General features: G+C 36.3%; 1 protein-coding gene across 11 annotated transcripts in view; it reads left to right on the top strand.

Annotated features, from left to right (window-relative positions):
• The window catches only part of BRIP1 (BRCA1 interacting helicase 1), a 183,653-nt gene that overhangs the window by 117,862 nt on the left and 40,916 nt on the right, over positions 1–24,875 (top strand). For all 11 annotated transcript variants that reach the window (XM_063799129.1, XM_063799127.1, XM_063799125.1 and 8 more), the window contains 2 exons: positions 2,076–2,235; positions 3,533–3,654. In XM_063799129.1, the coding sequence (XP_063655199.1) occupies positions 2,076–2,235; positions 3,533–3,654 (282 nt within the window). The remainder of the gene's footprint in view (positions 1–2,075; positions 2,236–3,532; positions 3,655–24,875) is intronic.

Below are 24,875 nucleotides of genomic sequence, written 5' to 3'. Positions count from 1 at the left end.
TTGTGTGTATATTTATAGTTGTTAAATATTCCCAGTGAATTGACCCATTTATCATTATATAATGTCCTTTTTTTTTGTCTCTTGTGACAATGTTTGACTTAGAATCTATTTAGTATCTTAGAATTGCCACCTCTGCTGTCTTTTGGTTACCATTTATAAGTAATATCTTTTTCTATCCCTTCACTTTCAGCCTATGGGTATCCTTAAATTTAAAGTGAGTCACTTGCAGACAGCGTTTTTATCTATCCAGCTACTTTATATCTTTTGATTAGAAAATTTAATCCATTTACATTTAAAGTAATGACCGATAGGGAAAGACATTATTATCATTTCAATAATTGTTTTCTGTCTAACTATAGCTTTTTTGTTCCTCTATTCCTCCCTTGATGTCTTTCTGGAGAATAAAAAGTAATATAATAACTTCTTAGCTGTGTTTATGGAATTAAAGTAGTTCTTCCTATTTAATTAAAGCATATTATACAGCAGTTAACTATTTTACTAATGTTTTGTTTTATAGTCTTATTAAGAAGTTTATTTCTAAAAATAGTTAAAGGTAAAATTGAGGAAATAAACTATCTTATAAAAATTGATCAGTTGCTGTTTTCCAGAGAATTTTGGGTGGTTTCTTATAATAACTTGTCCAAATTGTGTAGAACTCATAGTATATAACAAGTGGATAAAACAGTTCAATTTAAATAATAATCTCTAATATTAGCTTTTGTCTTTTTCATTTATTCAGCTTTATTATTAACTTCTTTCTTTGCATTTGCTATATTTCATTTTCTAGCTTCTTGGAAAGAATACTTGATTCTTTTATTTTGACATTTTAAAAATAAATATATTTAAAGCTATAAATGTATTTCCACGTATTGCCATTGCTGTATGCCACATGTTTCAAATTGTGAGTGCTTTTCTTATTCATAACTAAAGATTTCATGAGTTATACTGTGTTTTTTCTATTTAACTCATATGGTTTTTAAGAATATGAGTTTTACAGCCACGTGTGTTGGTTCACACCTGTAATTTCAGCACTTTGGAAGGCTGAGTCTGGAGGATCCCTTGAGACCAGAAGTTTGAGACTAGCCTGGGCAACAAAGCAGGATCTCATCTCTACACAAAATATAAAAATTAGCTGGGTGTAGTGGCATGCACCTGTAGTCCCAGCTACTCAGGAGGCTAAGGTGGAGGGATTGCCTGAGCCTAGTAGTTCGAGGCTGCACTGAGCTATGATCTTGCCACTGTACTCCAGCCTGGGTGACAGAGACCCTGTCTCTAAAATCAATCAATCAATCAAGATGAGTTTTTGTTTTGGGCTTGACTTTTAATCTACCATGACTTTATATTATTGACTTTTAATCTACCATGGCATAACTGTTGAAATATGTGATCAATATGATAAGGATTGCTTAAAATTTGTTGAATGTCCTTTTGTAATCTAGCCCATGGCTGTAAATGTTCCATTTGTGCCCATATATTTTCTACTTCTTGGCTGAGTCTTTATTTATATCTTTTTTCAATGCAGGTTATTAATGATGATCAAATATTCAAATAATGAGCTTATCTGCCTATACACTTAGTAAAATGATCTTAAATCATCTTCATTTGAAGACTATTTAAGAATATTAAGAAACTTCACCTTAGGTTTAAAGAGAGAACTTAAAGTTTGTTAACTTTGACAGAGGTTTTTTGTTTTTTGCTTTTGCTTTTGAAATTGCCAAGATAGTAGTAGTAGTAGTAGTAGTAGTGGTGGTGGTGGTAGAAATTGCCAAGATAATAGTAGAAGTAGTAGTAGTAATAGTAGTAGTAGCAGTAGTAGTGGTAGAAATTGCCAAGATAATAGTAGTAGTAGCAGCAGCAGCAGCTAACTGTGCCAGCACCATTCAGATCTCTCTAAATCTGTTAATAAATTTAACCCCATAACAGCTCTATGAGATATATTGTTTTCCTCATTTTATAGATGAGAAAAGACACAGAGAGATTAATATACTTGCCGTAGTCACATTGGCTTAAACAAATGAAGTTAAGTTTGTTTAGCTAGACACACAAAAAATAATTTTTTTCTTTCCCCTCTTTAGTTATTAGAAAAATTAAAAGAACGTTGGCTCTCTACTGGTTTATGGCATAATCTGGAGTTGGTGAAGACAGTCATTGTAGAACCACAGGGAGGAGAAAAAACGAATTTTGATGAATTACTGCAGGTGTACTATGACGCAATCAAATACAAAGGAGAGAAAGGTAGCTGGAAATTATTTCATGGTCGGTGAAAAAATATTTTTTATTACAAAGTAAGAAGGTACAATTACAATTTTATATTTTTAGATGAATTACACTTAAGAGAAAAATTATAATCCTGAGTGAAAAGAAAATAAATTGGGTAAAGAAATTCTTTTAATTGTACTTGTTCTCCTATGAATATTTTCACTTGGGTATGCTGATTCAACTTTAAGAAAAACGATGCCATCATCTCACAGTCTTCAGTGCACTACCTGAAATAGTTTGTGCAAAAAGGCAGTTAGGATATATATAAATATATTCCTTACTAGCCAAATGAGACCTATATTTTGATGCATTTAGTACACTTGGTGCTTGTATTCTATTACATAAAGTAAACTTGAATTTTCAAAACATAACTGAAAACTCAATTCCAAGTTAGAGCATATCCATGAAGAGTTTGATATGAGGCCGGGCGTGGTGGCTCTTGCCTGTAATCCTAGCGCTTTGGGAGGCTGAGGCGGGTGGATCACTTGAGCCCAGGAGTTCGAGACCAGCCTGGGCAACATGGTGAAATCCTGTCTCTACAAAAAGTACAAACATTAGCAGGGTGTGGTGCGTGTGCCTATAGTTCCAACTACTTGGGAGGCCAAGGTGGGAGGATTACCTGAGCCCAGGAGGTCAAGGCTGCAGTGAGCTGTGATTGTGCCACTGCACTTCAGCCTGGCTGACAGAGTGAGACCCTGTCTCACACACAAAAAATAATAAAATAAAATAAAAAAGTTTGATGTGAAGGGATAGTAGTAGTTTATGAACAATGCAAGAAAGAGGTAATATAACATATGAGTATCTTTTTATGGTGTATATATTATGGTGTTCTCTGTGTCTGTTTTCAATACTTTTAAATATATTGATTCCATATGATATGTATTATCAATTACAATTATTTCAATTATTCTGAGAATTTTACTTTCAGGTGGTAAAGGTAATAATGCAACTTCAATTTTTATTAAATAAACCTGTTTATAATCACACAGTTCATATGCAAGTTGCTATTCTGACATGTTTTTACTGTATAAGTTATCTGGAAGATGCAGAGTTTGTAAATTGGTTTGCTACCCTTTTGCATATAAATGTAATTGTGTTCCCCTTATTTACTTAAAGACATTGAACTTTTAAAACTTTATCTCATAATAGTGTTTTATTTTGATTATTTTAAATTTGCTACTGTAATTACTATAATTATAAATCAGGTATTTTCAAAATGACAAGAATAAGCAATTTCTGAGAATTTTGGATATGCTTTTTTCTGTTGTTTAAGATGGAGCTCTCCTGGTAGCAGTTTGTCGTGGTAAAGTGAGTGAGGGTCTGGATTTCTCAGATGACAATGCCCGTGCTGTCATAACAATAGGAATTCCTTTTCCAAATGTGAAAGATCTACAGGTAGGCCATCAAAACCTTAAGTTTTATTATTACAGGAGTCATTGGTTTTGTATAAAGTTAATTGCAGGGATCCCTCATTTTATTGTGCTTTGCTTTATAGTGCTTTTTTACAAATTGAAGGTTTATGGTAACCCTGCATTGTGCAAGTCTTTCAGCACCATTTTTCCAACAGCATGTGGTCACTTGTTTCTGTTTCACATTTTGGTTAATTCTCACAATATTTCAAACCTTTTCATTATTATTATACTGTTAGGGTAATCTGTGATAAGTGATCTTTGATGTTACTATTGTAATTGTTTTGGGGCATCTCATACTGTACCCACATAAGAGAGCAAACGTAATTCATAAGTGATGTATGTATTCTAACTGCTCCACTGACCACCCTTCCCCCATTTCTCTCTCCTTGGGACTCTCCATTCCCTGAGACACAACAATACTGAAATTAGGCCAGTTAATAACCCTACAATGGCCCCAAAGTGTTCAAGTGAAAGGAAGTGTTGCATGCTTCCTACTTTAAATCAAAGGTGAGACATGATTAAGCTTAGTGAGCAAGGCATATTGAAAGCTGAGACAAGACAAAAGCTAGGCCTCTTGCACCAACCAATTAGCCATATTGTGAATGCAAAGGAAAAGTTCTTCAAAGGAATTAAAAGTGTTACTCCAGTGAATGTACAAATAATAAGCAAACAGTCTTATTACTGATATAGAGAAAGGTTTAGTGTCTGGAAAGAAGATCAAACTGTCCGTAACATTCTCTTAAGCCAAAACTTAATTCAGAGCAAGGCCCTAACTCTCTTCAATTCTGTGAAAGCTGAGAGAGGTGAGGAGGCTGCAGAAAAGTTTGAAGCTAGCAGAGGTTGTTTCATGAGGTTTAAGGAAAGAAGCTATCTCCATAACTTAAAAGTGCAAGTTAATGCAGCAGGTGCTGATGGAGAAGCTACAGCAAGTTATCCAGAAGATCTGGCCAAGATAATTGATGAAGGTGGCTACGCAAAACAACAGATTTTCAGTGTAGAAGAATCAGCCTTCTATTGAAAGAAGATGCCACCTAGGACATTCATAGCTAGAGAGGAGAAGTCAATGCCTGACCTCAAAGCTTCAGAGAACAGGCTGACTCTCTTGTGATGGGCCAATGCAGCTGGTGACTTTAAGTTGAAGCCAATGCTCATTTAACATTTTAAAAATCCTAGAGCCTTTAAGAATTATACTAAATCTACTCTGCCTGTGCTGTATAGATGGAACAACAAAGCCTGCACGACAGCACATCTGTTTACAGCATGGTTTACTGAATATTTTAAGTCCATTATTGAGATCTACTCCTCAGAAAAATCAGTTCCTTTCAAAATATTACTGCTCATTAACCACACATGTGGTCACTCAAGAACTCTATGGAGATGTACAAGGAGATTAATGTTGTTTTCATGCTTGCTAACAAAACATCCATTCTGCAGCCAATGAATAAAGGAGTAATTTCTACTTCCAAGTCTCATTACTTAAGAAGTACATTTCACAAGGCTATAACTGCTATAGATAGCGAGTCCTCTGATGCATCTGGACAGTTGATTAAAAACCTTCTGGAAAGGATTCACCGTTCTAGATGCCATTAAGAACATTCATGATTCATGGGAGGAGGTCAGAATATCAACACTTACAGGAGTTTGGAAGTCATTGATTCCATCCCTCATTGGATGACTCTGAGGGAGTTAAGAGTTCAGTGGAGGAAGTAACTGTAGCTGTGGTGGAAATAATAAGAGAACTAAATTAGAAGTGGAGCTTAAGATGTGACTAAATTGCTGCAATCTCATGAGGAAACTTGAACAGATGAGGAGTTGCATTTTATGGATGAGCAAAGAAAGTGGTTTCTTGAGATAGGAACTATTCTTAGTAAAGATGCTGTGAACATTATTGAAATGACAACAAAGGAGTTAGAATATTAAATAAACTTAGTGCATGAAGCAGCGGCAGAGTTTGAGAGGCTTGACCCCAATTTTGAAAGAAGTTTTATGTTGGGTAAAATGCTATCAAAGAGCATCTTATGCCACAGAGAAATCTATTGTGAAAGGAAGAGTCACATGATAGAGCAAACTTCATGGTCGTCTTATTTTAAGAAATTGCCACAGCCATTCCAACGTTAGCAACCACCACCCTGATCAGTCAGCAGTCATCTTTGAGGCAAGACCCTCTACCAGCACAGAGAGTGACTCACTGAAGGCTCAGATGATCATTCACCTTTTTTAGCAATAAAATATTTTCAAGTTAAGGTATATACATTGGCTTTTGAGACATAATGCTGTTGCCCACTTAATAGACTGCAGTATAGTGTAAACATAGCTTTTATATGTGTTGGGAAACCAAAAAATTCATGTGACTTACTTTGTTATGATATTCTCCTTATTGGGGTGGTCTGGAACCAAACTTTCAATGTCTCTCAGGGATGCCTGTATATGTTTTCCTGTATCCTTAGACATTTTTAAATCTTTGGTGAATCTGAATGAGTGAGAAAAATTTAGTAGATATAGATTTTATTTTATTTTCAACTTATACTGTCTTTGGTCAACAGGAGTTATTTTCAAAGTCTGGTCCTGGGCCAGGTGCATTCGTATCACCTGGGAACTTAATAGAAATAAAGACTTTCAGGCTCATCCAGACCTGCCAAATCAGAAACTGTGGAAGTGAAGCCCAGCAATTTGTGTTTTATCAGTCTTTTAACCACAGACTCATGGGTTCCTCCGGGGAATCCTGGGGTCTTTTGTCCATCTGGCTCGCTTCTCTCCAGTGTCCTGCCTTGCAGATCTTGTGATTTAGTCACTCCATATTCTGATCTCTTCCACCTCAGCTCAACAGGACCACTGTGCTCTCCTTGTACTTTAATGCTCTGTGCTGTGGTCAGGAAATTATACCCAAGCAGAGAACTGGGATAATGGAGTTCACCTAATGAATTCCACTTAGCTCCAGAATTACTGTCTTGTGCTGTTTGGTGTCTACTACCTGAAAACAATTGCTTCATTTTGCCCGGTTATGCGATTGCTTACAATGGAAGAAATATTCTTAAACCAGTTACTCAATCTTGGCCAGAAACAGTTGTATCTCATTATCACTGACTGTTTCCTAAACAATATATTTGAAAAACTATAGTAATAATTTGAACCTAAGTTGAACTTACTGTTCATCAAGGAGGATTTTCTTTTACTTCCTACAGGCATTTGAAAGTGCTGGCAATCTGAGAAAATTTGAGATTTTCTGACCACTGAGCTGACTTATTGATTATGACCTATATCCCTCCCCCTAGGATACAGTCAGTTAGGGTCTCATACCAAAGCAGGAGTTCTTTCATTAGAATAGTTATCTTTTTAATTGTTAATACTTTACTAGGTACTGTGAATTAGATAATTTTGCTTTTATTTTTATAGTCCATAGCAGTCTTTAGGTAACATTAACAGTAATAAGCAGTATTTCTTTTGGTAGCCCTTACTCTTCCGTAACCTCTGGACCTCTTCAAAATTTCTGAAAGTCCTCAGGGGGTATCTCACTTGATGATTCAGAGTCTAATACTTTTTCAGCCTCCAGTAACTTTGGTGGTTTCTACTACCTTTCTCCAGTTAACCAGTGCTACTGCTGAGGGCACTAATGGCTATGCCCAAAGCTGGGTCTCCTATTCTAAAATGGCTGATGCTGCCTTGACTACAGCTACTGATGAAACAGTTGACATCTACCCAAGAAAACTACTGTCACCATCAACAGCATTAGTGCTGCATTCCACTGAAGTAGAGTGCTACTGATGGCACTGCTGTTGGTACTGGCATTGTCTCCTTTTAATGTCTTACCATTTTACTCTAGCTCTACATTATTGCACTAAGGCTGCTTTGTTAAAGTGGAAAGAATCCTTTTCCCTTCTTTAGACCACATCTTCTTCCAATGTCTTAATAAAATACAATTTTGTCCCCTAAAACTAATTACTTCCATTTTTGCCTATGTCCTCTCTTTTCCTTGGACCCTACATATGAGTTCTTGAGACCTGGAAAAGAAGAAAAACTTTATGGCTAATACTAGGTTGTACTAAATATTATACATACAAAGTAACAAGGCCTAAAAGGATCATCAAGATTATAATTCTGATTACATATGAGGAGAAGAGAAGGGAATGATATTCAGAGTAGTTATCAAAAGAATTTTAACTTTTTCCATAATTTTTAGTAAAGGAAAATAAGCTGCAAGAAAATATGAGAATACAGGTATTTATTATGTTATTCTTCATTATTTTCCAAAAATTCTTAAAATTAAAAATATACATTTGTGAGGAAATTCCATTTCTCTTTTCTCCACCTTTGCCTCAACAGCTATGATTTTGAACATTGTTATTATACCAATCTGGGTTCTTAATGCTTTTTTCCTCAGGATAAATTCTTCCTAGACAATATCTCAGTCTGTCATGCAAAAAAGACACCTGATGGCCTACTCTGACATTCCTCAGTCATGATCCTATTTGTCATAGTTCTGCTTATGTGCATAAAACAGCAAAATAACAGAAGCATCAATGGGTTCTGGGTAGAGGGGAGGAAGGTGGTTCTAAAGGGTTATCCCTAGTGGTTCCCAAAAGGTACAAGTAGAGTGGACACAAGAATAGTTCAAGCTGCAGGGACAAGGGATAGAAAAAGTGAAATTATTTACCAGCACTACTAGATGTACTGGGAAGTGTATTTCTTATTGCCATATGTCTGGATCAGTTCTTCTTCTGTAACAACTCCAAAACTTAGTGACTTAAAACAGCAATCATTTATTACAGGTCATACATCTCTGGAGTGATTGGGTGACAGATGATCTAGGCTTGGGCTTGATTGGTTGGCTCTCTCGATTTTAGCTGGGCTCAGCTACTCTGCCCTAGTTGGCTGATCTGTGTTGAAGTCAACTGAGTCAGCTCTGTTCCACCTGTATTTCATTCTTTGTGGACCAACAGACTAGCCAAGGCATTAGTTATTATTGCAATGGCAGTAGTACAAGAGGGCAGGCTTAACTGTGTAAGCAGTTAAGTCAAATACCTATTTACATCACATCTGCTAACCTCCTGTTGCCCAAAACACGTCCATGCACAATCTCAAAGTCAAGGAAGGGGAGAAAAGGGATAATTTCTACCACACATGGCAAAGGACTTAGAATCATGACTTCAAAAAGAAGTCCTCAACTATCGCATTTTTTCATAATTAAAAGGTATTTGTTAGTTATCCATTTATAAGACTGGTGTGTTACAAGCTTTAAGAGTATACGCATGCAGTTTTTATAATGATTAAGAAGGCTTTTTATTATTTGGAAATGCCCAGAATATAGCAGTCAATACCTAAAATACTTGAAATATGTCAGAGCATCATTATGGGTGATTTCTTAAAATTTTTATAAATGGTTAAACAAGTATTTGAAAATATTTGTATGCCTCTATGGAATATAAAAGTTAAGTTTAGGCCGGGCGCGGTGGCTCACGCCTGTAATCCCAGCACTTTGGGAGGCCGAGGCGGGCGGATCACGAGGTCAGGAGATCGAGACCATCCTGGCTAACACGGTGAAACCCCGTCTCTACTAAAAATACAAAAAATTAGCCGGGCGTGGTAGCGGGCGCCTGTAGTCCCAGCTACTCGGGAGTCTGAGGCAGGAGAATGGCGTGAACCCAGGAGGCGGAGCTTGCAGTGAGCCGAGATCGCGCCACTGCACTCCAGCCTGGGCGACAGAGCGAGACTCCGTCTCAAAAAAAAAAAAAAAAAAAAAAAAAAAAAAAGTTTAAAATTCTAATGCAGTCCAGTTTATCTGTTTTTTGTTTGTTTGTTTGTTGCCTGTGCTTTGGTGTCATATTTAGGAAAATACTGGCAAATCCAACATCATGCATATTTGCCCCTAATGTTTTCCTTGAAGAGTTTTATAGTTGTAACTCTTTAATTTAGATATTTGATTCCTCTTGAGTAAATTTTTCTATGTGATATATGGTGAGGTCCAATTTCCTTATATCTAAGTGAATCTTTTATTTACAGCGTACAGTTGAATCAGGTTTTTAAAAATCCATTTGGCCAGTCTCTGCCTTTCAACTGGAGAGTTTAAATCATTTACATTTAAAGTAATTACTGATAGGAAAGGACTTACTTTTGCTATGTAGCTATTTGTTTTCTTGTGTCATGTGCTTTTTGTTCCTCAATCCTTCATCATTTCCTTTTTTGTATTTAGTTGATTTGTAGTATACTATTTTGATTCCCTTCTTTCCTTTTATATGTATTTTTTGGTTTTTAGTATTTACCTTGGGGATTATAACTATCATCTGAATCTCTGTTCCTCCCTTTTTATATTGTTATTGTCACAGATTCCATCTTTATACTTTGTGTGGCTGTTAGTTTTTAATTATTGTTTTTATGCATTTGCCTTTTAAATAATATAGGGAAAACAGAGGAATTGCAATTCAAAAGCATATTGTAGTATTCACCTGCACAGTTACCTTTACCAGTGTCCTTTATTATTTCCTAAAGCACATATTTAGTGTTTATAAAGATGTTTTATAATCTGTTTCATGGTGTACCTTGAGGATAGGGATAATTTCTTCAGCATCTTTGTGTCTCTACAACTAAGATATTACCTAAAAACACAGTGTTTAATAAATATTTTAGTTAATGATTGAATGGGGTTTTAGTAGAAGTTATTAAAATTGTATTTGACTTTGTTATTTGTTTTTAAAAACAACAGCAACCACTCTCTATTCCTGGAGACTTTAAGGATGGAAATGATAGTAATCATTAGATAATAATGAACAGGATGGTAGTAAACAGTGATATGACTCATAAGGAGGCAATACAGGGTAGTTATAGTAGTAAATCATTAGAGGATATGTAGAAGGGAATGCTCAATCCTCAACAGCATCTTACACTTTGTTTAATACATAGTAGAACATAATAAGTGGAGGGAGTATCTTATATTGACTATATTAGCTATCCCTCTTTTATTATTTATTTATTTAAATATTTTTATTTTATTTTATAGACAAGGTCTTGTTCTGTCGCCCAGGTTGGAGTGTAGTGGCACAATCATAGCTCACTGCAGCCTTGAGCTCATGGGCTCAATTGATCCTCCTGCCTCAGTCTCCTGGGTAGCTAGGACTGTAGGCATGTGCCACCACACCTGGCTAAACTTTTTTTTTTTTTTTTGGAGAGGCGAGGTCTTGCTATGTTGTACAAGCTGGCCTTGAACTCCTGGCCTTAAGGGATGCTCAGACCTCAGCCTCCCAAAGTGCTGGGATTATAGGTGTGAGCCATCATGCCCAGCCTGTATTAGTTTTTTATTGCTGTGTAACAAATTATCACATAGTGGCTTAACACACATTTATTATCTCAGTTTCCATTGGTCACAAGTGTGGGCATGGCTTAGCTGGGTCAGGGTTCCACAAAACTGCTGCAATCAGAGTGTTGGCCAGGTTGCGTTGTTATCTGGCACTTGGGGTCCGTTTGTGGTTGTAGGACTGAGGTTCTTCCTAATCCGTCCAAGAGGCAGTCTTTTTTAAATTTTTTTGAAAACAGGGTCTCACTCCATTGCCCAGGCTGGAGTGCAGTGGTGCAGTCATGGGTCACTGCAGCCTTGGCCTCTCGGGCTCAGGTGATCCTCCCACCTCAGCCTCCTGGGTAGCTGGCACTACAGGCACACGCCACCACACCCAGCTAATTTTTAAACGTGGTGTTTTTTTTTTGTAGAGGCAGGATCTTGCTATGTTGCCCAGGCTGGTCTCGAACTCCTGAGCTCAAGTAATCCACCCGCCTCAGCCTCCCAAAGTGCTGGGATTACAAGTGTGAGCCACCGTGCCTAGCCCTAAGGTGTACTCTTGGCTTCAAGAAGCTATTCACAGTTTCTTGCCATGTGGCCTTTTCACAAGCCCCCTCGTATCATGACAGTATACTTCCAGAGGCCAATAGGAAGCTCTCTAGCCCCAGTCAGCCAATACAGAGTCTTACACAACTTAATAAAATTGTGAGGAAAAAAATAAAATTAAAAAATCATGGGAATAACTTCCCATCATTTTTGCTATATAATATAACCTAATTAAGAGTGACTATCCCAGAACCCTTTCCATATTCTGTTGGCTAGAAGCAAATCACTGGTTCTGCCCTCACTTAAGGGGAGAGCATTACAAAGTTGTGACTCTCTGTATATCACCTTAGGGTGTGTCTGCCATACTCCTATTCCCTGTGAAAAGAGATGATGATCTAAATGACCTACATAGATGGCTCTTCCAAAACTAAAACTATGCTTCAAATTATAGGACCTTAAATTAGAACTTTATAGTTTTCTTTTACATTAATAGTCTAATAAGTAGAAGTTATTTAGTAAATAAAAATTTAAATGTTCTACCTTATAGAAATGAAACAACCTATTTCTGCATTATTTTGTCTATTTCATTTGACTTCATATTTAAAAAGGTTAAGATCATTGAGTCAGAAAAGTGATTTGAGTGGGAAAAAGAAGGCAGTGACATTAATTTTATGATACTAAAATTTTTTCTTAAATTTGAGAAAGATTATGGAAGTAAAAGTTAAAATACGGTTTAAAATACTAACATAAGACTTTGCAGTCTCAATAGCAGGGTTTGGCTTTTTGAGAAGAAGGAAAATGTATGTTAGAGCCAAAAATATGACTCCTTTGGCTGTGACCAGGATTTCCTCTTCCCACCTTAGGGACTAGAAAGTAGAGGTAGGAAAATTTCATTTTGGAGCCAAGTGTGACTTGTTTAGTTCAAGTCATAATTTATTGCACATACCTGAGGGACCTGAAAATAAAGAAACCCACTATGAAATGTTGATAATGGGCTACTCTGAAGGTAAGCATTAAGCTAACTTTCCCAGTGAGGATTTTTTTTCACTTCCAGCTTTCCCAGATGCTTCTGATCATTCGTAAGGATATACTTAATCGTATAATAGTTAAAAAGAAAACTTTCTGTGCACTAAACCAAAGCATTTGAGGGGCATGAGAATGAACCAAGGCTTTTATATGACTAGATGTCGATGGAAAAGTATAACTAAAATAAAAGTTGTTTTCTTTTTCATGTAATTAAATCACAGTATAACAAGGCTGCCTTTTTAATGGATATCTAAAGCAAATCCTCTGGCCAATTACTGTGATCTAACAACCACAGGAGTATTCAGCTTTATAATTGAGGCATCCACCTCTCCAATTGGTGACATGGACATAGTTTGTGAGATATGATAAGGTACAAATATATTTAGGTTTTAAAATTGCATTTTATTTGTATTGCCTAGCATAGTATAGTATAATAGTATATAGAAAAGTTCTCCTTCGTAGGTATTGTTCCTTTACTTCTCTGAAGAAAAATGTATAAAACCATGGCATATGGCTAAAAATGTTTATATTTTTAAAATGTTGAAGTGGTGTGTTTAGATTTTTATAATTGGTTTAATAAAATTTGATGGTACTTTTCATTGTCAGAAGTGCCCTTACAATGATTAAAATAATTTATCATGCTAATAAATTTTATATTTGTGGGTTTTTTTGGTAATATAGTATGTTGAGTTACCAAACTAGATTTTATTTGGAAACTATTTAAAATTCACATAGTGATCTGAATGTCTATCTTACTATTAGCATACAATAACCATTATGAGTTCCTTTTTTTGTTTAGGAAACTTATCTTAGCTCTCAATGTACCAAACTATTTGGGTATATATTATTTTAATCAATTTTTTAAAATTACATTTATGATTGAAAAATTCAGACATCTATTTTAGTTATATTAGTTATCGACTTTATAACAAGCACACACAAAAAAATTGATAGGCTTCCATGCATTGTTGGCATTTTATAAACCACAGAAAAAGGGTGCTTTCCCTAAAGGATAACAGCATTAATAAAGTAATAAAGCACATTAAACCATGTTAAACCAGTGCTTTCAACTGTCAAAATATTATCAGATGACGGTAGTATTGGAATTAAAAAAAAATTTTTTTTTGAGACAGAGTCTCACTATATTGCCCAGGCTGGTCCTGGGCTCAAGTGATCCTCCTGCCTCAGCTCCCGAGCAGCTGGGATTACAGACTCGCGCCAATTGCACCTGGCTGTATTAGAATTCTTAAATCTAACAGATTTCTTTTTAAGGAGAATGATATTGTTCCATTGTTATTCCTTTTGCTTTGACGGCAATATGAATATTCACGAGAAAATGAATGAGGGCAGGAATGCAAAGGACTGTAGTATATCAAGAGGAACTTGATTTCAGAAATCTTTTAGGTAGATTCATCTGTTCCTTTTGAATAGATTTATAAATCCCTTTTGAATTACTCTTCTATCAAAACTGTTAATGACGGCCGTGTGCAGTGGCTTATGCCTGTTATCCCAGCACTTTGGGAGCCCAAGGTGGGCAGATCATTTGAGGTCAGGAGTTCGAGACCAGCCTGGCCAACATGGTGAAACCCAGTCTCTACTAAAAACACAAAAAATTAGCCCCGGTGTGGTGGCACACGTCTGTAATTCCAGCTACTTGGGAGTCTGAGGCAGGAGAATCACTTGTACCTAAGGGGCAAAGGTTGCAGTGAGCTGAAATTGCGCCACTGCACTCCAGTCTGGGCGACAGAGCAAGACACTGTCTCAAAAAAAAAAAATATGTTAATGATATTGAATGTTTTGTCATGCACTTATTCATTCATTTAACAAACTTTTTTTAAGAGCTTAATTTGTACAAAATGCAGTAGGTGTAAAAATGAACAAGATGCTGTCTCTACACTAGTAATGTCAATAATTTATGGAAGAACAGGAACATATAACAAGATGCTTTGGTGGAATAGAAACCAGGTGCTCAGATGCTTAGGAAAGCTGAAGTTGACCAACACCTTTCGCCTCCCTTGCAGATACCAATTTACTTTGACTAACTTGCCTAAAAGGGATGGAGGAGCCAGAGAGATGAGATTTGAATCTTCTCTACAGTGAGATTCAAATATACAAACATTTCATAAAGTGGAATGGCCTCATCAGAGGTTAGATTACAACAAAACTATTCAGATTATAAAACTATTCAGAATAGGCCGGGTGCAGTGGCTCACACCTGTAATTCCATCATTGGGAGGCCAAGGTGGGTGGATCACTTGAGGTCAGGAGTTGGAGAACAACCTGGCCAACATAATGAAACTCTCTCTCTCTACTAAAAATACACAAATTAGCTGGGTGTGATGGCACAATCCCAGCTATTTGGGAGGCTGAGACACTAGACACTAGAGTTGCTTGAACTTGGGAGGTGGAGGTTGCAGTGAGCCGAGATTGCTCCACTGCACTCCAGCCTGGTGACAGAGACTCTGTCTCAAAAAAAAAAAAAAAAAAAAAAGAAAGAAAGAAAGAAAGAAAGAAAGAAAGAAAAGAAAAAAAGCAACTATTCAGAATAATAAAGCAACCTTTTTTTTTTTTAATATCTGGCTAGAGCACCAAGTATTATAATAGACTCACGGGACAGAGTGATACACAACACAGTTTATAGCCCCTTGTCTCATGTTGCTTATAGTCTAGCAAGGAATATTGACATTAACGTAATGAAGAAACAATCACAGTTGTGATAAAGGCTATAAGAAAAAGTCACAGGAACCCTGAGAACGTTATAGCAGGTCTTTGGGGATCAAGAAAGGCTTCCTGAGGAAGTGATATTTAACCTGACACTGGAAAGAAAACTAGGAGTTATGAATGTGTACAGAATGGATAAGAGTATTCTCAACAGAGAGAACAGCATGTGCTAAGGTTCTAAGGTTGAAAGAGGATAGCAGTTTCCAAGAACTGAAAGAAGCTGAAGTTGTGAGTCTGAGAGAATGGCATGTGAATAGAAGCTGGGAGAGGTATTTAGGAGCCAAATCACTTAGGACTCTGTATGCCATTTTCAGGATTTGGGACATTCTAAGTTATGGGAAACCAGATCCAGGAATACAGCCTGAGGTCAGAGTGGAGTGGAGTTCTGGTTATAGTGTTGCATCTGATACAGAGACCCACCTGGATATAGCTCTGATAATAATACATGGTTACCCAGGGGAAATGGATGTGAATATAAACTTAAAGTGCTGTAATACTTAACTCTTCAACATTTATGAGTTCAGCAACTTGCTCTTGGAATTTTTGGAAATACTTAGGTTCCATCACAGATATAGAAGAAAAAACCTTGTCACCTCTAAAAGTCTAGAGTGAGTATATCCTCAATTACTTAAACCTTTTTTTTCCTCCTCAGAGTACTTTTTTTCCCCAGCTTTTTTTTTTTTTTAAGATAGTTTGGCCAAAAGTATTTTGAAAGCAGTTTCTAAGTATATCTTGAAATTCCAAAATTAAAACCTAGTTTAAATCTAAGTAAGCTGTCTAGGTTAATAAATTGTATATTTACCTTGGCCAGCAAAAAATGAGTTAATGAAACCCCTCTGTTTCCATCCTTTCTGAAAAACAAATGAACAAACAAAAAAAACACAAAACAAATGGATGAATTGCTGAGGTTAATTTTTTTAATTCTCCATATTTTTTAAAGATATTTTGGGATCAAGGATGGAAATATTTAAAATCCCAAAATTTTAAGCAAGTTCGGTTGATAACCTTTTTCTCCTAATACTCATGTCATTGTATTTCCTTAGCAAAAAATAAATAAATAAATACATAAAGCCATGCCTGAAAATATTGCTGGAAGTTTCTCTGGATAATTAATAAGTAAAAACTTTTGGTTTTGATTTTTGAACAATTCTGAAGTTATTTTCTTGTGTTCATCTTATTTTTGGTGAGAAAAGGAACTTTGACCTTTATATATTAATTTTGCTCTCAAACTAGGTTGGAGGATTTAAAAGTGAAATTATCACCCTGAGGACTTGTAAGGTTGATTGACACTTAACTACTTATGTTGGCATGGAGCATAATCAGCAGCTCTACCTTAAGGGCAGTGGTGGGATTGTTTTTTAGCTTCTCTGAAAATAACTAATTTTTTTCTTTTGAGGAGAATTTTAGTTGTGAATTTTAATCAGTTTATTCAGTCAAATTCTCTCAATGCCTACAGATTGTAGACATGTAGAGGGGCTTCAGGTGACTATGTCACTTTTTTTTCTAACTGTAAAGCTTTAAGGTCTCAAATAACATAAGCTGTAGTAGATATTGCTGTTCCATGTTTACAACATCACTCTTTCCTGTTTTTCCCTAGGATTAAAGGCTTGAAAGCTTGGGAATGAGTTCAGTTTATACTTTCTAACTGTAGGACACATCACCCCAGTGCGTCAGTGACTATAGTAAGCTATACAAATAACTCAGTGTATTTTCCTACTGCATCAAGTATACCAGATTTGTGACTTGAAATTACTTTCAAGCTGTGTTTCTCAAACTTGGCACTATTGACATTTTGGACTGGGTAATTCTTTGTTCCGAGGAGTGTCCTGTGCATTCCAGGATGTTTAACAGCATCTCTAGCATTTACCCACTAGATGCCGGTAGTGGGATCTAGACACCCCCCACGGTCACCCTGCCACCAGTTGTGATAACCCAAAATATCTCTAGACATTGCCATTATCTTCTGGTTGGCAAAATTGCTCTCGGTTGAGCACCACTGTTTTACATAGTGAGGCATACAAATGTATACAATAAATTAAAATTAATAATCTGCATTTGTTTTTAAATTATGATTTATCAAGTTGAAAAACGTCCAATAAAGCACTTACCAAGAGTCTAATATACACTAAATACAGTAGATAGCTTTTTCTTATAACAGTCTTTTGGCCTGCACCCCACTCCTAGCCCCTGCTTCTGACAGGCAGTGACTTTCACTTCTTTAGCTATTTTATCTGGTATTTACCTCCATATTTTATCTTTATTTAATCAGTTTTAGACATGAACTGTTAAATTCCTATTTGAGACAGGATTTTACGTCACTTACTCTGCTTTTTCCTTCTTATAGCCTCCCAAGATAGTTACATTACAATTTTTAATTAAATCTATAGTTATTATGTACATTATCATGACTATGAAAATACTGTTCACTGTAATCAAATGATTTCCTTTCTTTCTTTTTTGTTTGTTTGTTTGTTTTGTTTTGTTTTGTTTTTGAGACGGAGTTTGCTTTTGTTTCCCAGGCTGGAGTGCAATGGCGTGATCTTGGCTCACCACAACCTCCACCTCCCAGGCTCAAGCGATCCTCCTGCCTCAGCCTCCCGAGTAGCTGGGATTACAGGCATGCGCCACCACGCCCAGCTAATTTGTATTTTTAGTAGAGATGGGGTGTCTCTATGTTGGTCAGGCTGGTCTCGAACTCCCGACCTCAGAAGATCCGCCCGCCTCAGCCTCCCAAAGTGCTGGGGTTACAGCCGCCCGTCCTCCTTTCTGTTTTGAACTTTAGGGTTGATAGAACCCTCCTCTCTTCCACTTCCTTTTTCTCTTTTTAAAAGATCTTTATCTAAATAAATTTGTCACCTTCCAATAGTTGTGTGCCATGCCTCTCAATACAGTTTTTCTATCAGACCTGTCAGATAACAGGCCAGTTCCTTTTTTCTCCTGGAGATATCATTTCTGGAGCCTCCTGATCTTCTACTTCGGTCGGGGCTAAATTGCTCATCAAGCCCAGATAACTGCCAATATCCTGCTATCATCCAATAACTGCTATCATCCTAGGAATTTGATTTGTCTGTCTTCTGTGATGGATTGCCAGTTTCCTGGGTCTCAGATCTTCCTCTTGTTTCTTGCTTACTGTTTCATCTTTGCGGTACACATCCTCCCAACAGTTTCCTTATACCTCCATTTCCTGAGACTTTCTGAACTCCTGCAGGTCAAACTGGCTTATGTCCCAGCAGTAGCTCTGTGGATACGTTGGCTTGAACTTTCTCTTTTCTGCTTAGTCATTTAACATTTGTCCATCTACCTTTTATGTTCATATATTGGGGCTTGGAATCAGATGTCTCTTAGCTTTATTGAAGTTGGAGACTGTGTTTCTGTTTCCTATTTGTCTTTTAATTTAAAGGCAGTTTCTCTGACAGGCGAGGGAAAAAGAAATGTCTGGGTTGTTTTTTTTTTTTTTTGACTTATTGAAATCAGAAGTCTGCATTACTTTCTAAGATAAAGCATGAGTTATCAAAGTGCTATGATTCCATATGTCTTATTCCAAAACTCACATTCACATTTGAAAAGCTCTGAATCAAATATTCTTGGCAATAATATTTCAAAGGTAGAAAGTGATCATATATTTTAAAAATCAAAACTTTGTGGCCAGGCGCGGTGGCTCACGCCTGTAATCCCAGCACTTTCAGAGGCTGAGGCGGGTGGATCACTTGAGGTCAGGAGTTTGAGACCAGCCTGACCAACATGGCGAAACCCTGTGTCTACTAAAAATACAAAAATTAGCCGGGCGTCATAGCACACACCTGTAATCCCAGCTACTGTGGAGGCTGAGGCACAAGAATTGCTTGAACTGAGGGGGCAGAGGTTGCAGTGGCCAAGATCATGCCACTGTACTCTAGCCTGGACAACACAGCAAGACTGTGTCTCAAAAAAAAAAAATCAAACCTTTGCTTATGTTTGAAAGATTTTATATATATATATAGAGAGAGAGAGAGAGACAGACAGACAGACAGACAGACAGACAGACAGAGTCTCTGTTGCCCACAATGAAATGCAGTGGTGAGATCATGGCTCACTGCAGCCTCAAACTCCTGGGCTCAAATGATCCTCCTGCCTTAGCCTCCTAAGTAGCTGGGACTACAGACTCCTACCACCATGCCCAGCTAATTTTTATTTTGTAGAGACAGGGTCTTGCTATGTTGCCCTGGCTGGTCCTAAACTCCTGGCCTCAAGTGATCCTCCTGCCTCATCCTCCCAAAGTGCTGGGATTATAAACGTGAGCTACCACACCTGGCCCTGAAATATAATTTGGATGTAATAATAAAAATCTAGATAGCAAAAGTGTTATACTTCATCTTTTGGACTGTGGTGGTAATAAAGTTTTAAGTATATTTTCAGCATTTTCCAGTACTCATTTAATCTTTTTTCTTATGTACATGCTCGCTCTTGCTTAGGTTTGTTTTTAGATGTTAGGGTTTAATCATATGAAAGCTGAGTCTGAGCCTCCTCTCACTGGGATTAACTTTTACTTTTTATGCTACTATTGCCAGGAACCTTTATATAATTCCCTGAGTGCCATTATGCGTCATATTACATCTTCTGGCATCCAGAAGCCTCTTCCATGAGCAATCTTGCCTTTTTCCAGTGTTATATAAGGTAGACGTAGGTCTCTGTCACCCGCTGAATGCACCATTACTGAGTCCCCTTATTAAATCCTCTTAATATTGACTCATTCCTTTAAGAACCTCTGATTCTATTTACTGCTTTCTTACATAAGATAATATTTTATTTTGTTAGTTGTTATTGCTAGCAAAAGTTTATTCATAGTTATTGGGCTCTCATATGTGACTTTAACAAGAAAAACTCTAGATTGTAAGATATTTGAATAAAATAATATTTAGACTAATATGGTACCAATCATGCACTCATTCTCATAGATTACACCACTAGCATATTTTATATAGTTACGCTTTCAAAAACACTTCATAAGTTGAAAAGTGACCAAAAAGTATTATGGAGGATATTAAAGAGTGCTAATGTTAGCTAAAATTTCTTAGAAAATTTAAGATCAATTGTAGAAGTTATTTTTTAAAAGATTTGTTTCAAAACTGTTTGAACACTGTTCTGTATGTATTCTGCCAATGTATATATTTTCATTGACACTTGATGAAAAAGTAGCCACTCCAAGAACCCAAGAAACTTACTTTTTAAGTCACCTAAAGTTATGTGCCAAACACTGAATAATGTAGTCAGAGCTGTTTCGGAAGGAATCGGTCCAGGTGGTAAAATGATTTGGGGTGAACTGACTAAGGTAATGACTATATGGCCTCCACAGCCTTATGGCTTATTTCACATACCATGCAGCAATATATTACGACAGCATTTAAAGTCCACCGAAACCTACACTGGGTTTCAGAAATATGGGGTAAGTAATGACTTTCTCGTCCACTTACCTCTAGTATCTGATGCTTTACTGTTTCATGCATATTGTCATTTATTTCTTCAACCAATTCTCTAAGGTAAGGTTGGCACACAGTCTCCAACTTCAATAAAGCCAAGAGACTTCTAATTCTAAGCCCCTTCTTACAGAAGAAGAAATTGAGAAAGGAAATTATAAAGGGCTACTGTGACTTGCCCAAGGTCAAACAACCTAAGTCTCAAGGCCTTGATTCCAAGCCGTGTGCTTTTTCTTTTTTTCCATTATACCTTCTTCCTCAAAATAAACTATAACACGAATGGTGGCATGTTCTAGAGATGATAATTTAAACGTTTGCAGGTTTGTTTGAGTAATATTTTAACATGGATAACCTACCTAAATTGACACAAAGGTCATTACTCTTAAAAAGAATTTTTTAGGCCAGGCATGGTGGATAACACCTTAATCCCACAGCTTTGGGAGGCCAAGACAGGAGGATTGTTTGAGGCCAGGAGTTCAAGACCAGCCTGGGCAATGTAGTGAGACTGCGTCTCTAAAATAATTTTTTTTTTTTAATTAGCCTGGTGTTGTGGCACGTATCTGTTAAGTCCTAGCTACTGAGGAGGCTGAAGCAGAATGATTGCTTGAACCCAGGAGTTGGAGGTTGCAGTGACCTATGACCATGCCACTGCACTCCATTCTGGGTGACAGAGCAAGACCTTGTCTCTAAAAAATAAAAATGAAAACTTTAACTTAGCCCTCTACAGAATAAGCATGCTAAGATTTCTTGCATGTCTTAGAGTATTAACTTTTTAATAGGAAAAACTGGTTATATTTTTATAACCAGTTGAGGCTGAACATGTTGAGAAGAGGAGATACCTGATTTCAGAGGGATATATTTTGTTCTATTTCTTAAATTTGAAATATCCAGGTTATTTTAGTCAACACTGACAATTAGCGATACTAAGTTTAATATAGATTTCTCTACCAAAAAAAGCACCTTATCCAAAACAGTCTTAAAGCATATGTGAAATATATTGCTGTTACTATGTCTTGATAGATTATTGTGGTCAAGTTGTAACGTAACAGGAAAAGTAAGTAACAACTAAAAACCATTTCTAATGTGCTTTTATCATTATTATTCTTATTTAAAAGGGAGCCTGGCTTCTTAACTCTTGGCAGAAACTAACTCATTTTCCCCATTTAAAAAAAGTGTATATACACACACACACACTATTTGGTTAACTGTGTCAGAAATCTTGAAAATATGCCAGATGAAATAAAACCAGCTATATTCTTTTTAATCTAGCTAAATTATATCACATACAAGATCTTATGCTGAGTTTATAATTCTAACCATTGGAATTTATATTGTGATACCCTGATAGAAGTGTTTACACTATGATGATATGGAGCAGCAAATGTCTCTAATGCACAGTCTCTGTCTTCCAGATTTGGTTTGCTGTAAATGTTTAGGCTTTAGGCCCTGCACCTTGGCTAAAGATAAAACTGTTCTACTCGAGTGTTTGCTGGACAAATGTGTTTATTTTTCTGAAGCAGAGTTTTCTTAATATTTTTATAATTATGTAGTTTAGCTGATTATTTGTCCTTAGTCTCATTTGGAGGCTCAAACTTTTGTCTTCAAGCTTACATACAAGAAAAAAATTATATTCTTCTATTGATTGCTTTCAGGAAGGCATTTATTACTGAAATCATAATATGTATTGGTATGAGTTGGGATAAAATCCACCATCTTTCATGTGAAGCAGCAGTAAAATGAAGAGATGCATTTATAGTTCTAGCTCATATTTATCACACCATTTATTTTTTCAGAAGCTACTGATAAACTTTAAAAAGGCTACTTTTGTGCAAAGAGTTTGACTGAAAGTTGAAAAAGTCTAATGTTAATAATTGTGACCTTAATTTCTCGTTGACATATGCAGTATAATCCTTTTGATTATTTCATATTGTCTATTGCTGCTATAAGTGCTCTGCTACTTATACTGTTTCCAATAAAACCAAGGCATGGAGAACTTAAGAAACTTTCTGTTCGATCTCAAGTACATTATGATATAATGGTAAAAATCAGAATCCAAAATCATATAACTTCTGCTTGAATGCCATCTGTCTATTGGGTATTTTTACCCAATTCTAAACCGCCTCAGTCTTAATTATCAATGCCTTTGCTATTGAGGATCTTATTTCTACTTATGTCAGTTAGGTTAGATTTTGATGCAGATATATATTTATTTGTCTAAAAACTATCATAGTAAGGGTGCTTTACATTTGGTACAAACTTGACCTTCAATTATGAAATGATAAATTTTTGTGAATCTATGCAGCATCTGAACCAATGGGTTGCAAACTCAAGCAGCTACATGAATTAAACAGGTTATTTAAATGAGTGGGTTAGTTGAGGACAGTGGTGAGATAGCCAAAGTTTTAGATGGTAGCAAATAAATTTTAATTATTTTAAGCCACAGTAAGGGCCACACAAAACACAACTATGGGCCTTCAGTTTGCAACTGTTAATAAAATAGTTTGTCTTTTTCCTGCTCTTCACACCCCTCCAAAATTACACATACACTAATTTATTGGGGATGGGGAGCAAGTGGTTTAAACTGTTTCCAAAAAGTACAATTAAGTATAGCTTTCTATTTTGGGAAAGGCTTGTAAAATGTATTTGAAAAGTAATGTTAACTGATCTAAAAGATCATCTTCCCAAACCACACTTGAGCTCAGTTTATGGTGCTTACTTTCTGTCAAAACTTAGAAAAAACATTCACAGTTAACTTCCATAATGTAAAATGTCTGTCTCATTAGGCATTAAGGAAGCATTGGTCAACAGGTATAATGTTGTTAGATTATAAGGTAATGTGAATGTGGGCATGACCTCCCAAATAGATCAAAGACTAATCTCTTTGACAGTTACAAGATGGCAGAGCTTGCCTTGGGCCTTTTGCTGGTGGTGCACATTGAAACTATTTGTTTGGAAAGCATGCCTGAGAGATAAGAATGTGTTTATAAGGATGAGCAGGTAAAAGTAAAAGGTTGTCTTTTGACATTTCAACTAATCCCTTCCAGCCTTTGGTTTACTTAACATTTAGGCTATTTGCTGGCAGGAGAAACTGGCTTTTTCACATATGCTGTATGTCATTTTAAATTGGTCATTGATTTTCATGCTTGATAATCCCTAAGTGTACAATGAAATAGATTCTGATGTCATTAAAATGAGGTGTACTCACTTTCCACCTTTTCTTAACCCTTAGTTTTGCTTTTTCCAATTAACTGTGATCTCACAAAGTAATTTTTATTATTGATTAATTTTAAAAATCTGTTTATGTAATAAGAACTATTTCAAAGTTAACCTTTATATACAGTTCATTTCAGGGTTTTGTTTTTTGTTTGGGAGTTTTTTGTTCTTTTGTAGGTTTTTAAACTTTTTATCTAAAATAAATTCCCCTGGGTAAAATATTGGCAGTATTTTAAAGGCCATTTGGAGTGTAAAAGGTGTTGAAAATTTGCAATAAATTAAAACAATGTAGCCATACAGAAAATTTTAATTATGTTAATGAAAAATAGAAGACCAAGGAGTCATAATTTTATTTAATCTAATAGTTGCTACATTCACTCTAAATATTCCATTTATAACTAATACGTCCTAGAGCAACTGTTGTCTTCGGAACAGTGACCACTATAATGTATCAGTCTGTCCATGGTGTAGGAAATTTTGAAAACACATAAGCTATTATGTCTGACAAAGTAGATGTCAACTTTCTTTGAGGAAAATATTGTTAAAGAAGAGAAGCTGCTTTAGTTACATTTTTGAGAGATAGGTAGGAAATACATATATTTTTCCCAGCTGGACAGAATTTTAAAAGTATTTTTTCTTATAGTCTTAATTATCATGTGCTTTATTGCTGAATTTCCAGGGAGGGTATTTACATATCATCTAATATTTACTATGGTGTCATGTTATCATTTACTACTTATGTTGCCCTAAAAAGCAAAGTTGGGCTGGGGGCAGTGGCTCCATGCCTGTAATCTCAGCCCTTTGGGAAGCCGAGGCGGAGGGATCACCAGGTCTAGAGATCAAGATCACCTGGCTAACACAGTGAAACCCCCTCTCTACTAAAAATACAAAAGAATAGCTGGGCATGGTGGCATGCACCTGTAGTCCCAGCTACTCGGGAAGCTGAGGCAGGAGAATCACTTGAACCCAAGAGGCAGAAGT

This window comes from Pan troglodytes, chromosome 19 (genome assembly GCF_028858775.2).
Source record: "Pan troglodytes isolate AG18354 chromosome 19, NHGRI_mPanTro3-v2.0_pri, whole genome shotgun sequence".
NCBI lineage: Eukaryota > Metazoa > Chordata > Mammalia > Primates > Hominidae > Pan > Pan troglodytes.
This window is presented reverse-complemented; position numbering and strand designations above follow the sequence as displayed.